This window comes from Spermophilus citellus (genome assembly GCF_964194105.1).
Source record: "Spermophilus citellus genome assembly, chromosome: 1".
Taxonomy (NCBI): domain Eukaryota; kingdom Metazoa; phylum Chordata; class Mammalia; order Rodentia; family Sciuridae; genus Spermophilus; species Spermophilus citellus.
Genome location: NC_138182.1, coordinates 181,419,184 through 181,434,409, shown reverse-complemented (window position 1 = coordinate 181,434,409; position 15,226 = coordinate 181,419,184). Strand labels below are relative to the sequence as shown.

General features: G+C 40.7%; 1 protein-coding gene across 2 annotated transcripts in view; it reads right to left on the bottom strand.

Moving 5' to 3' along the window:
• The window catches only part of PDE6A (phosphodiesterase 6A), a gene marked incomplete at both ends in the record, with an annotated part of 77,231 nt that extends 69,672 nt beyond the window's left edge, over nt 1-7,559 (bottom strand). For both annotated transcript variants that reach the window (XM_081302797.1, XM_081302798.1), the window contains one exon: nt 7,086-7,559. In XM_081302797.1, coding sequence (XP_081158923.1) covers nt 7,086-7,559 — 474 coding nt within the window. The remainder of the gene's footprint in view (nt 1-7,085) is intronic.
• Between the last annotated feature and the right edge of the window lie 7,667 nt (nt 7,560-15,226).

Below are 15,226 nucleotides of genomic sequence, written 5' to 3'. Positions count from 1 at the left end.
ATTCAGGCCTCTCACAGATAAATCAGTCACAGTAACAGGGACGTAGGGCTTGGCTCAAAGTTATAGGGATGCAGGGGAGACATCCCCTCACATCCCCCACTGAAAGCAGCCTGGGAAGCCAGTCGAGGCTGTGGTGCAGTCCATGTGTGCAGAATGAAGAGACAGAGCCTGGATTGTTATCTTGAATTTGAAAGAATGTACCTTTCTGCTGCTGGTGCCTCCATGAGTTTCCCAACTCTCAGTGTGGCTTAGGACACAAGCCAACCCAAACATGCACAGCACATGCCGTTGTGAGAATGGAAATGTATTTCACAGAGCCAATTCATAGAACTTGACATTTTTCCAGGGGTTACCAGGGATTGAACTCAGGACACTGAGCCACTGAGCCACATCCCCAGCCCTATTTTGTATTTTATTTAGAGACAGGGTCTCACTGAGTTGCTTAGGGCCTTGCTGTTGCTGAGGCTGGCTTTGAGCTCATAATCCTCCTGCCTCAGCCTCCCAAACCACTGAGATTTCAGATGTGTGCCACCTGGCTCATAGAACTTTTCTAAAACCAAGTCTGCCGAATCTTTCCCATGATTCAAAAATTCTGAGGGTGATATTCTTCGTTTTTGGATTTCTTCTGGTTAGAGTGAGATTAAATAGACAATGGCCCTGTCTGTGAAGCTGTTTTAAACCAGGTGAAGGGTAAAGGAATTAAGAGAAGCCTGTAGCGTCTACTTGAATTAGCATTTGAGGATTAAGCAAAATCTCTAAAGAGGCATTAGCCAAGAAGAGTTTTCTGTGTCATTCTCTAAGGACACTAACGAATTCCTGAGTATGGGTTAGGATAGGGCATGCTCACATTCATTTCATGCAGTGAGTTTGCTTCTAATAGGGAAAGCAGACCCTTGAGCCTTGCCTGCATTTGAAGCGGATGTTTCTAAATCCACCAGAATCCTCTTTTCCATGAATCCACCAGCCCTGGAACTCCCTCATGAGCACTCCAGCTACCAACTGACTGGTATCTATGCAATCATTGTCATCTGCATGTGTTCAGTACGTTCTAAATGATCATATTATACACTTTCAGATGATCAGAGGCAGAAGAGGACTTAGATGACATTTAGCTCAAACCATTTATTTTGAAGCTCAGGAATCAGAGGCCTGGCTAGCACAACATCATCCATTTATTTGGTTAGAATTAACAAAGCCCCTTCTATATGCAGGAACTGCTCTGGAGCCTGGGGCCGTACCAATGAACAAGAGGGGTGCTAAAAGTTACATTTAAATGGGAAAGGCAAACAAAAAGCAGGTTCGTGGTAAGCATTCTCCCTCCAGCTTGTGGTGGTATAACAGTTTTGAAGGAAATAAACTGGGTGATGCTGTAGGAAGTGATGGAAGAGGTGACAGGCCGAAGCCACTTTGGTTAATGATGGTAGACAGGGAGGCTTCTCTAGAGATGTGATGCTGAGCTGAGAGCTGAAAGGAGCCAGGCAAGGGGCACAAAGAATGCAAGACAGAGGTGGCAATGAGCCTGGTAGCTCTGACCAACAGAAAGATCAGTGTAGCTGAAGCATCTAGAAGGAGAGGGAGAATGGAGGGAGAGGAAGTTAGACAGGGGGCAGGGGCCTTGGAGAACATGGTAGAGTTTAGATTTTATTATTTATTTGTTTGTTTGTTTGTTTGTTTTTAAATTAGTTGTAGATGGACACAATACCTTTATTTTATGTATTTATTTTTTATTTTTTAAAGAGAGAGAGAGAGAATTTTTAATATTTATTTTTCAATTTTCGGCGAACACAACATCTTTGTTTGTACGTGGTGCTGAGGATTGAATCCGGGCCGAATGCATGCCAGGCGAGCGCACTACAGCTTGAGCCACATCCCCAACCCTATTTGTTTGTTTATTTATTTATTTTACAGTTTAGATTTTGAAAAGCAATGTAGCACCCTTCTCATTCCTGATTCACAATTCTCTTTTTCAAACATTCACAGTGCTAAGCTTTATTGAATCCCATGATGAGATCTGTTAATGATTTAGTAATAATGGGCTAGGCTCAGGGCCAGACAATTTTCACATATAGCCTCATTAATTTACATCAGCCCTGCCACAATAAACTCTCAACCTCCTCATTTTATAGCCGACTCCTTTACTGCTAAGTGCCACAGTCACTTCACTCCTTCATTCACTGACTTATTGGTTTATCCATTGATTTGCTCATCACTTCATTCATTCATTCATATTTATTGAACCTGGCTCTGGGTCAAGCACTAGTATGCCAAGACCAATAATATGAGGTTGTTCTTATTGGGTTCTCACAGTATAGTAGGGGATCCTGTAAAACATGAACATACAATTCAAACCTTAATACAAAGCAGCCCTTCACAGAATGGGTAATGCCTGGGGCCCCAGAGAGGGAGGGGCTTGTTCTAGGATTGGATTTAGGAGCTAGTCAATGCACTGTCAGTAGTTGGAATCCCTCTGAGCCTTGGTTTCCCCTTTGGCAAAAACAGAGTGAGGGCTCAGGCCCTTCTGGAGGTTTTTTCCTTGTCTAATTTGCCAGGTCCCAGATCTCCAGGAAGGGAAGGACTAAACGTGAGTATCTTAGAATGCTGTCCTATCAGGGTTCAGCCTTCAAAAGTGGGACTGGTTGACCTCAGGAGGTGCTGGGAAAGGGCTGCTGTCCACTCTTTCACTCACTCAGTCAATTGCAAAGAGCGTCCCATTCTGTCCCAGTCGCTAGATTAGGTGCTGGTCACCTGTGGTGAATAAGACAACTGTGTTTGGGGACAGACAGCTTCATGGGCTTTCCTGCTAGGAAAAAGAATTAAAGCTTAATACACTCATAAATATTTAGTGCCAAGTAGGGTTTTCAGATTTAGTAAGGAAATACAGGATACCCAGTTAAATTTGGATTTCAGGTGAGTAATAAATAATTCCTTAGTCATATATTCTAAATATTGCATGGAACATATTTATACCAAAATACTATTCTTTGCTTATATAAAATTCAAATGTAACTGGCCATCTTATATTTTACTTGGCAATCCTAACTGCAAGTCTTCCTAAGGAGACCCCAAGGATAAGTAGGAGTCTTCTAGGGTGGGGAGGTACGTTAGAGAGTGGAAAACTCCATTTGTGATTTCCTACCCCAACAGTGCAGCGATTGTAATCGTTCCCCAGGTTTTTGCCAACACTGAGGGCTAAAAGTATGACTTGAGGTTTCAGGGACAACCCAGACCCCGGTCCATAACATCTTCCTCCTCCCCTGCTTCACTTCCAGTTTCTCTTTGGCAGCCAAGACTGTGTCCTGCCCAAAGGCAAGAACTGAGTAAGATTTCCCAAGGAGGACAGAAGCAAACAACACCCAAATACTGGTCTGACTTCGCCCTCAGGGTTGAGTCACAGCTAGGGAGACTGTCCCAGGCTCAAGAGCTTGCAGGGAAGGACAGACTTGGCTGCCAGGGTGAACTTTGAGGGTTGAAGAGAAAGTAACAGGCCATCCCTTAGCTCGGTGGCTCCATAAACTGTTAGGCTTAGATATGGGAAATCCAAGGACCTTTCTAAGATCCTCCATCCCATAGTGCCAGAGTCTACAGAAGCTCTCAGCACCTTTGTTCTCTGCTTTCCCACAAACAGAATCTGAACCAAGAGCTCTAGAAAGATAAGACTAGATTTTCTGTATTCCACAGAGACCCAGGGAAGTACCCATTACTTAGAATAAGTCCTCAACAACATAATAATACAAATAAGGAATGGGGGCCACCAATGGGAGCCATTACAATGTGCCAAGAACACTGCTAGATGAGAAAGAATAATTTTGCTTAATCCTTACAATGCTGGATGATAAATCTTATTGCAGTTTGCTTTTTATTTGTTCGCTTTTGGTTTTGGGTCCTGGAGATTGAACCCAGGGGTGCTTTACCACTAGGCTAAATCCCAGCCCTTTTCATTTCTTATTTTAAGACAGGGTTTTTCTTAGTTGCTTAGGACCTTGTTACGTTGCTGAGGCTGGCCTAGAAATTGCAATCCTCTTGACTCAGCCTCCTGAATTGCTGGGATTACAAACATGTGCCACCATGCCCAGCAACTAGCTGTTATCTAAAGCAAATTACCTAAGCCCTCTGTGCCAGTTTCCTTATCTATAAAAATAGAATTTATCAAAATCTTTGATTCTTTTTTACTGTATACCAATCACTGTTCTGTGTATAAATTTTAATTAATTAAATCCTCATAACAACCCTGAGATACATGTTAGTGTTTTCAACCTCTTTTACCAGAGGAAGCTGAAGCAGACCTCCCAAACCTGAGATATCTAATTCGACAGTCTATTTGTAGGGGAGGGAAAAATAGCTTCCCTCTGCCCTTCTGACTTCTTTGCCTGGGCTACAAATTAAATTTATGTACAACAGGAGAAAAGATCATTTAATTAATTATGTATGCACAGGAGTCCTCCAAAATAATGGAGGAGTTATATGAAGAGTCAGATGATTGAAACCTCCTGCTAGAGAAAGGAAGAAGGGCCCCAGGCTTCTCTTATCATTGTTTTATAAATTAGGAAATCCATCCAATCAGGCTAAGTGATTTGCCAAGCACATATAATTAGAAAGTGACAGGTTTTACATCCAGATCTCATCTCAAAGGATAAGATCTTAACTCTCTTCTCTTTGATTAGAAATGACCTTTCTTGGACACACAATCCCATGCCCTCATGTTTTAGATACTGAGAAAGTATAGAACATCAGAGTTAAGATCATGGTCTAAAGGCCAGAGAGTAACTAGGCACACACTTATAATCCAAGTGACTCAGGAGCTGAGCCAGGAGGATTGCAAGTTCAAGGATAGCCTCAGCAATTATTATAAGCTATTTTTCAAAATAAAAAAGGGCTGGGAATATTGATTAGAGGTAAAACACCTTTGGGTTCAATCCCTAGTACCAAAAAAAAAAAAAAGCCAGTTTAAAATCCCTGCCTGCTACTTTCTACTGTGTGACTCTGAAAAACTTATTTAATATTTCTGGCTTGCAATTTCATCATCTATAGGACAGAGATATTAAGAGTTATGCTATCAAAGGTTATGAAAGCAATGAGATAATCCTGTGGGGTAAAATTAAAGTCTGGACAGAATTGGAAAGATAACAGACTCCAATCCAGTTAGACAAGTCCTCCTGAAAGACTCTTGAGTAGGATCTGGAGTCCAATATTAATCTATATTATTATGTATAGTGGTAAATTCATTCATTTTCATTGCTGTATGGTACTCCATTGGATGAGTAAACTATAATTTATGTATTCATCATAAAAATATAGAAAACTGAAAGCCCCAGGGGAAATAAGAGGAGAAACTAAAGCCATGAGGGAGTCCACTTGGTGTGTGTCCCACAGAGGCTCAAGCCTGGACTTGATGACCTTCTTGAATACTGGCAATAGTAGGTATGGAGTCCTGGCTTGGCCATAACTCTCTGGTGATCCTGTACGATCCCCTTTCTGAGATCTCCTGGATCTGTTTTTCTTAAATATTAAATAAAACAGTTGAATAAAATTATCTCTGATGCCCTACCTCCCTCTCCATTTTTTTTTTTTTTTAACTTAAGAAGACCCTTCATCTGAAATAAGGCCATAATAAGGTAGGGACAAAGACACAAAAAGTCCAGGTTCTCAATCTTGAAAATGGTTGAACTTTGGCTCCTGGTTTGGCCAATGTGGTGGTAAATGAGCCCCACACGGGCCCTCTACTATGGGGCAGTCATTCTTTTGGGTGTGACACGGACTCAAGAAATTTACTGCATAATTACCTGGCTGTGATCTTTATACTGTGTTTCCTCACCTGCTTTGTGCTGCACATTGTTCTGGATCTTAGGATAAATGCCTGGGGAATAAGGCAGACATGGGCCCTCGATGAGGGCTTACTGTGATAAGCAATTTCAGGAAGGGCAATCTATAACAGGGAAATCAGGAGAGCCTTCCTGAGTAAGTGACACTTTTCGGGTGGGAAAGGTACCAGGGATTGAAGCCAGGGGTGCTTACCCTCTGAGCCACATTTCCAGCCCTTTTTATTTTTAATTTTAATTTTGAGACAAGTTCTTGCTAAATTGATTAGGGCCTCGCTAAATTGCTGAGACTGGCCTTGAACTTGCAATCCTCCTGACTTAGCCTCACAGCCTCCTGATTCACTGGGTTTACAGGAATGCACCACCATACCCAGCCTGAGTAAGTGACTTTTAAGCAGAAATCTAAAGGATGGGTTGGAGTTGGCCAGTGAAGAGTAGTATGTGGACCCTGCATAGCAGATTTTGAAAGCTAATGTCCAGAAAAGAGACACGATTTGCCCATGGTGACCAAAGAGAACTTTATCATAACTGTTGGTAGAATCCAGTGGACTGCTGGACTCTTAGAAGGAGCCCAGTGCTTAAACCAAGAGATCAATGTTAACATTTCCAGGAACCAGAGAGTCAGCCATCCATCCTGCCTCCTGATATCAACCAGGAAAACAATACCATCTCAATGATAGTCCCACCAGGAGTGCAGAAACATCAGACAAGGCCAAATGAAGGACATTTCTGAAAATATATTTGGTCTGCGACTTCCAAGAACATCAGCCCCACGGAAAACAAAGACTGACTGAGGACTTGTTTCCGGCTAAAGTAGATTAAAGAGACAGGGCTGCACAGGCATGACCAGGATGTTGGCATAGCCTGAAAGTGACCTGTGGGTTAGATGATAATACTGCAGCAATGTTGCATTTCCTGAATTCAGTCATTATACTGTGGCGATATAAAATCTTTCTTTGTTCTAGAAATCCAGAGTGAAGTACTTAGGGACAAAGGGGCATATGTCTTCGACTTCCTCTCAAGTGGGTCAGAAAACAAATTTAACAAGATACAAATGATTGGTGAATTTGGATGAAAATATCCGGTTGTCTGTAGTATTTTAAACTTTTCTGTTAAGTCTGAACTTTTTTCAAAATAAAATAAGTAAATAATTAGAGGCACCGTGTTGTCATCAGCCCAGACGTGGTGACCAGCAGCTCCCCGACCCATTTGTACCCAGAGTCCCACTGAATAATATCTCACCACCCTCTCTTATGGGGAACAGAGTACCTCTTTTGTGTTGGGGACACTGATGACCTTCTTAGACTGTACGACATAGCCCACGACACCCATGTCCAGAGGGAAGACAATCTCAGAATCGGGCATCACCAGGCATTCCTCAAAGGTGGCATCCTTGTGGACGTTGAAGAGTCGAGTGGCTAGCTCCCCGATGCCATTTCGGGCCCTGTACATGAACAGGCTCATACGGTCTGCCTGCAGGAGGAAGCACAGCTTCTTCATGACGTTAAAGGTACACTTCTCAGCCTGCAAGTTCTCTTGAAGGTCCCTCAGGAGATCAAAGATGATTTCACTCTCCTCCACGCTGCTCAGCGGGTGGTAGTAGCTGAAGTCCACAGCTGCCTCCTTGGCCCCAAGGAGGTCTGAGATGACCTTGGCCCGGTAGTGGAGATCGTAATACCGTTTGGCAAAGCCAATATTTGAGTCCAGGAACTTCTCCACCTCCTCTGCTGTCACCTCACCCATGGCTGGGAATCCCTCTGGCTACTTCTCTGGAGGTGCTGAGACGGAGGCCTTCCAAGGGCACTTTTGCAGTCTGTGGCAAGTTGAGTCAGAACGTGCCCTGCTCTGATCTGGACTTCTCTGGGCCTTGCATGGAAATCTCACTGAGAAAGAAAGACACATAGGAGTGGGAGCGAGCTTGGGAGATTAAGTCATTAATATTTCCCAAGAACAAGGATTATGGGGATCAGTGTGTTCCAGATGCTGCTGGGCCCAGGGTGGGAGGTGAGAGTTCCCTCTTTACCTTGATCTGCTAAAACAGAGAAGAGATTTCTGCACAGAGCAGGAGGCGAACTTAAAACACCACTCAAGCAGGAGGTTGCAATAGGCCTCACAGGAACAGCCTAGCCTATTATCTATGTATGTGTTCTTCTGTCCTTTGAGATCGTTTCCTTAAACCTTTGACACAGAAGCCTAACGCTATTTAGGAGATTTGTTTGGCTTCTCCTGGAGAATCTTGAGATCTAACAGCCCTTTCCACATTCCTCCGTGGCAGAAATGACAGGAGCTGGGAGATGACTGTCCACCAGCCTCCTCTGCTCTTCCCGGCTCCACCCTTTCCCCAAAGCCTCTTCGGTATCTACCTTGTCTTTGCCCAGCGGCCACTCAGACTGCTTCCTTCCTATCCATTACAGGTCTGGCACTTGAGGGGCCGGATTTCACGATTTCTGCGTGAAAGTTTTTCTCAGTCTTAGATTTCAGTGATTCTGATTCTGTTGTTCTAAGGGTCCTTAGAGAAACAACACACCTTTCATAGTTCTTTTTTTTATTACAAAAATATACATGTTCTCTGTAGAAAATCGCATGAAGAAGATAACTAAAATCATCCATAATTCTGCTACTCAGAGACAATCTGTCCTTTCCATAGAGGCCTACCTTTAAAAATCTGTTTCCCTTCAATGCACTTGACCTTCTTTTGGCACTTTAATATGTTTTCTCTGGCTCCAGCCTGTAATTTCTTGGATTGTTCATCAGAAATACACCCAGTGGTCCACAGACTATCAATTGCAGTGAATCTCAAAATACCAGAATCCTTGTTGAAGTGCCCCTCCTGCACACCAGGAAGGAGCAAAAGAACACCCTACTTTCTGGATGAACCTTACTTTCCCTTCCTTGATGTCTCTACATTGTAACCACTGTAGAATGCATGATCATAAACAGTGGCTGGCACTTTGAACTTTGTAAATGAACTTTATTGGAAAGTAGATTACTTCTTTTGTTGTAGAGTATAAGTCCTTTGGGCATTGGACACATTTAGTACTGTGTACAAAGGTGTCCACCTGACCCATGGTTAACATTATAACTCCAAACACTGCAGATTAGTTTTGTGAGATTTGAAATTCAAAGTTATGTTTGTGATATTCATCTATATGCTATGTGTAGCAGTAAATTCATTCATTCTCCTTGCTGTATAGTATTCCATTGGATGAATAAGCTACAATTTATTTACCCATCATTTTTTTAAAAAAACTTCAAACACTCCCACCAAAGTAAACTGAGCACTCTGTCCAAATGCTCTTTCCCACCTCTCTAAAAAGTTTGAGAATACATATCTATACCAGACTGTAACATGTGTTGCTAAATATGAACATCTTTCTGAGGATCTCCCATTCATTCTGGTGACTACAGAGCACTCCTCTGGATGGAGGGACCATAATGCCACACAGTACCACCCTCTACAGCAGGGTTTCTCAACCTTGGCACTATTAACATTTTGTATTCAGTAATTCTTTGTTGTGAAAGGCAGAACACTGAGAATGCTTACATTGGCCTTGACCTGCTAGATACCAATATCACTCCTGAAACTTATGACAACTAAAATACCTGCTGACAAGTGGTTTGGGAGCCTGAGGCAGAGGATCTCAAGTTCAAGGCCAGCCTCAACAAAAATGAGGTGCTAAACAACTTGATGAGACCCTGTCTCTAAATAAAATACGAAATAGTGCTGGGGATGTGGCACAGTAGTCAAGTGCCTTGAGTTCAATCCCCAGTAACCACCCCCCCATAAATAAAATATCTGCAGACATTTCTAAATGCCCCTTGAGAAGCAACACCACCTCAATTGAGAACTATTGTCCCTTAGTTAGATATTTAGGGTGTTTCTGATTTTATAGCATTATGAACGATGTTGTAAGGGAAATTTATATTTCTTAGTAAAAACATTCACTATTTTCTGAATATTTTTTTCATTCCTTTTGAGTTCTGCATCTTTTTTAAAAAAGTATAACTATAGGGCTGGGGATGTGGCTCAAGCGGTAGCGCGCTCGCCTGGCATGCGTGCGGCCCGGGTTCGATCCTCAGCACCACATACCAACAAAGATGTTGTGTCTGCCGAGAACTAAAAAATAAATATTAAAAATTCTCTCTCTCTCTCTCTCTCTCTCTCTCTCTCTCTCTCTCTCTCTCTCTCTCTTTCCTCTCTCACTCTCTCTCTAAAAAAAAAAGCATAACTATAGAGTTCTGCCATCCATGTACTGGTAAATGCTATAATTTCATTCTTCATTATGGCTGGGTAATATTCCTTTGTGTATATATACCACATTTTCTTTATCCATTCATCCCACAGGTGATTTTTTTTGAGTCCAAGTTTAGAGATAAATAAGATAGAATAGAAGAAAATAACAGGAACAAGAAAGGAATGAATGGGCAAAGAAGAAGTTCTTTGTGAGGTATCAATTTGGAAAGAATAGAATTCTGAAATTGAGGACCTGCTTGAATGTGAATGGACTGGTGGACATATTAGTGGCCACAGATTCCAGTGTGGGGTATGAAGCGCTCTACCAGTCGCCTAGAAGAAGATGTGTATGAATAACAAAAGATATGCAAAAGATATTCATCACTTCTGCCAAGAGCAATGGTGAAGAAGCTGGGGGTGCTCAACTAGAAGGAAATTCTAAAAACCTATTGAAAGTGGGGGTAGCGTGCCAATTTGTTCAGGAAGGTTCTAGAGAGCAGGATAAGCTATCAGGACAGAGGCATAGGTTATTATAAAAACACAGCACCCAGAGTACTTAAAAGAGATAGTTTAGTGTTAAACCTGGGACTGAGTCTGGGTCAGATATCTGCTAGCTGTGTAATTAATCAATTTTTCCTGGACCTAGCTTTGCTTATCTGTAAAATTAGACTTACTTTACATGGATATTATGAAGATTGAATGAGATAATGCAATGTATAATGTAAAGTTATGTACCTGGTGTATATTAAATCAAACCCTTTAAAACTTCCAATGACTATATTCATCCTACCCAAAAAGCGATTTTCTATTGTTTAATTTAGTATAGATATTCAATAATTATTATATTAGTTATTTTCACTGTAAAAGATTTGGATTACCTTATAGGGGGTAAGTGTCATGCCATTGCAGGTATGTAAGAGGAGGACATGGTAAAGAGGATTTACCCATGAGTATTTTCATAGGCAGATAAACCTGAGGCTAAAAGTCAGCAAGCAGGTGCAAACAAGAGAGAGAACCGAAACAGTATAGAAGCAAGATATAGAATATGGAGGACATGCTGACTGAGTGGGAGAGGGAGGCATGAGAAGCAGTGGTGTGAACTTGGGAATCTGTGTGCATTGGGCCTTTATGGGAAACTCAGCACTGGGCCTCCTGCTTCAGGACACTTCCCTGGCAATATATCCTGATTTAGCCTCTACTTCTTCAAGGAAGACCTTTCTCCTCCATGGCTCGCCCAACTCCTCTTCCTCTGTGAAACCACAGGAGACTCGTTCCCTCCTAGGTCAGCCAGCCCTTACACGTTCCAGAATACCCTTATTGGTCTCCACCCTCTTTTTATACATTCTGTGGCTCACTTCCATATTGCATTCATTTTACCCTTGACCTTGAGTTGATGTCACTTTCTACTTGTACGGTCACCTGCTGACTTAGTGACTTTATATTCAGCTGGATAGATTTCCTGTTGGGTCGGTATATGTAGAGCTTAGCCAGTTTGCAAAGTCCTCTTTGTTTTACCTTAAGAGTCTAACCTGGGTCCATGGTTCAGGCCTTAAAAATTTGTCCTTATGTGCATTTTGACCTATGTACATTTTTTTTCAAGTTCAGATTCTCAAAGGAATCTACTATTAAAACATTGGAAAATTGGAGTATGTTTTAGTATGTTTTCTGTTACTATAACAAAACACCTGATGGTGAAGCTTATCACAATGGCACAAGCCTGTTTTCTAGTTACGCAGAAGGCTGAGATAGGAAGTTTTGCAAGTTCAAGAACAGCCTGGGAAAATTAGCAAGAGCCTGTCCCAAAATTTTAAAACAGGTGAGTGGGTGGGTGGGTGTGTGAGCATGTAGTTCAAAGGTAGAACATCTCTAGGTTCAATCCCCAAGTACTGTAAAAATAAAGAACCCTGAGCAAAAACCAAAACCAAACAAACAAACCCCCTGATGCTGGGAAACTCATAAAGAGGCTTATTTAGCTTATAGTCTGGAAACCCAGGAGTATAGTGCTAGCATCTGCTCAGCTCTAGTGAGGACTTTTTGGCTAATGACATGTGAGACAGACAGGGAGCCAAAGGGATTCAGGGACCTGGCTTTCTCTTTTTATAATAATCTGCTATCTTAGGTTACCTCAAAATCTACATTAATCCATTTAAAGGGTGGTGCTTCCAATGACCTAATCTCCTTCCACTAGATCCCATCTCTTTCTTTTTTATTTTAAATGAATGAGTAATTTTTAAGGAAACCCAATAGTTCTTTTTAATCTTTGAGGGTTTCAAAAAGAAAAGAAAATCATTCACAGGAATAAACAAGTTCAAATATGGAAATTCAAATTCTTATGTAATTGCTACAAATGAACTAATCATTTTATCATAATCTTTCTTTAATCATACAAAAAAGAAATTTACATGCATAACAAAAGAACTTAATGAAAACATAATTGTCTTAAATCTCATGAACTTAATTTTGAAGGATGGATAATACACTTGAAATGATTACAGGACTTAAACTGATGCTTTTTTTCCAAACTATTTTAACATCAGTTTAACCCCATGCATAGAATCCCCAAAGAACATAACTTTTGGATTAGAAAGAGCACTTATGTTAAAATGAGGAAATCAGTACTAAAATTAAGAAAAGCCTAGGTCTTTGTTTTCAAAGTTCCATTACCTCAACTCCATCACATTGAGGACCAAGCTTCTAGAACATGAACTTTTGGGGGACACATTCAAACAATATTCAAACCATAGTAGGGTGATCCTGAAAAGTCAGGTATAATCAGGTCTTAAATATATGTGTTTTGACAACAGTAGCAAAAAGAAAATGGACAGAAGGGGACACTCAGGCTTTGGAACCAGAGACAGCTGAATTGAATTCAAATTCTTTTCCTATAATTTTCAAACTTTGATTTGGGGAGAACTATTAGTCTCTGCTCTCATTATCTTTGTTTGCAAGTTGAGGGGAACAATGATACTTACTTATAGAACTGTTGTGAGGATTATATATTAAAACTTGTTGACAGCTGGTTATCAATAAATGTAGCAAATTAATAATGTAAGCTAAGTATGAGGCAGTAATACTTGGTAGAAAGCAAAAGTAATACAGCTGTATTTATCTCCCTATCATTTTTTAAACTCAAAACTTTAATTATCTTTATGATTAAATTTAATTATCTCTTTATAAAGTAATATGTTTTTGTGTTGTAAAAAGTTGAAAAAATATAAGTAAACAAAAAGAACATAATAGTCATAATCCAGAGAAACATCTTGATATGCATCCTTTTTTCCCAATCATATAATTAAAAAAATTTTTTTTAGTTGTAGTTGGACACAATACCTTTATTTTATTTATTTATTTTTATGTGGTGCTGAGGATCAAACCCAGGGCCTTGCACGTGCTAGGAGAGCACTCTACTGCTGAGCCACATCCCCAGCCCCTCCAATCATATAATTTTTAAACAAAACTATGGTTGTGCTGTGGTTTACTTGTTAAACAATACATAAACGTCTTTCTCTGCCATTAAATGTTCCTTTTTGCTAGTTGATTTTTTTTTTTTTTTTTTTTTTTTGGTATTGGAGTTTGAATCCAAGGGCATTTGCCACTGAGATACATCCTCATCCCTTTTAATTTTTTATTTTGAGACAGGGTCTCACTAAGTTTTGAGGCTGGCCTGGAACTTTTGATTCTCTTAGCTTGCCTCCTAAATTCCTAGTTAGGTGTGATAGGCTGAAAATATAGAGGTTAGAGGTATGTGCCTCCATGTCCAGTTTACCAATTGATTGTTTTTTTCCCCAGTACTGGGGAGTGAATCCAGGGGTGCTTTACCACTGAGCTACATCCCCAGCCCTTTTTTATGTTTTATTTAGAGACAGAGTCTCACTGAATTACTTAGGGTCTTGCTAAGTTGCTGAGGTTGGCTTTGAACTCACAATCCTCCTACCTCAGCCTCCCAAGCATGGTGTGTGTCACCATATTGAGCTTACTAATTAATTTTAATGGCCTCATAGTCTTTCACTGGGTGGATGTACCATAATTTATTCAACATATTTACAACTATTATTTAGACTGTTTCTAATTTTTTTCTTCTGTTTTTTTAAAATATTTTTTTAAATTGTAGATGGACACAATACCTTTATTTATTTATTTGTTTGTTTGTTTGTTTATTTATTTATTTATTTATTTATTTTTATGTGGTGCTGAAGATTGAACCCAGTGCCTCACACATGCCAGACGAGTGTGTTACCACTGAGCCTCAACTCCAGCCCCTCTTCTGTTTCTTAAATAAATATTTGTGTACTAAATCTTTGCATATTTGTTTTTTTTCTTCTTAACCAAAAACTTGACCAGAAAGATAGAACAAGATCATCACTAATTCTTTAAGACGTTACCCTGGCCATCCAAAAATTTGAGTTTATATAAAGAAATCCTAAGTAAGTCAATATGTTAATGCAAAGATCCTATTTCATTTTGAGTGACCATTTCCCACAGCTCTTAACCCATGTTTCTGAAAGAAGAGATCTGGATGCTAGGGTTTGCCATCTCCATGAAACGTCAAATAACAGATTGTTTTCAGTGCCTAAATATTTATGTCAGAAGTAATCTGTTTTCCCTTCCTCCTGGATCTAAGAGTCACATTTCTTTTCTTTCTCCAAGTCAAATTTTATATGCTCCAATACCCCACCCAACAGTGCTGGCAGGACATGCGATGCCAATGATTATTATGACGGATGGTCCACCCCGGGTCATGTGAAGCCCTGCTGGTCTAAACTAGTCTAGTGCCATAAAAGCTCTCTGGCCTTCAGTCCACTCTGCTACCACAAATATCCACCTCATCCAAGCTGATGTGGCCCCTAAAAGGCCAGGAGCAGTTCTGCTGTCAGTTGGGGGTCAAATCTTATTGCTGTGGCTAAAGCTGTCTACTCCCAGAGTCCCAATAGCCACCCATGCAGGAGAGGGAAAAGGGCCTCTTCACTCAAGGATCATGAAAAACTCAATTTCTTTTTCAGTTTTGGGGGAAGCTTCCAAAAATCTTCTCTTTCCCTAGCTATTTGGCCTTTCATTTTCTCTCCTTCTGGAACAATTTGGCCTAATTTCCCTTCAAGACCAATAGCGAGAATGGTTGCTTTCCCCCCTGCCACACAGTAGACACAAGTCATCATGAAGAACCAATCCCTACTCAGAA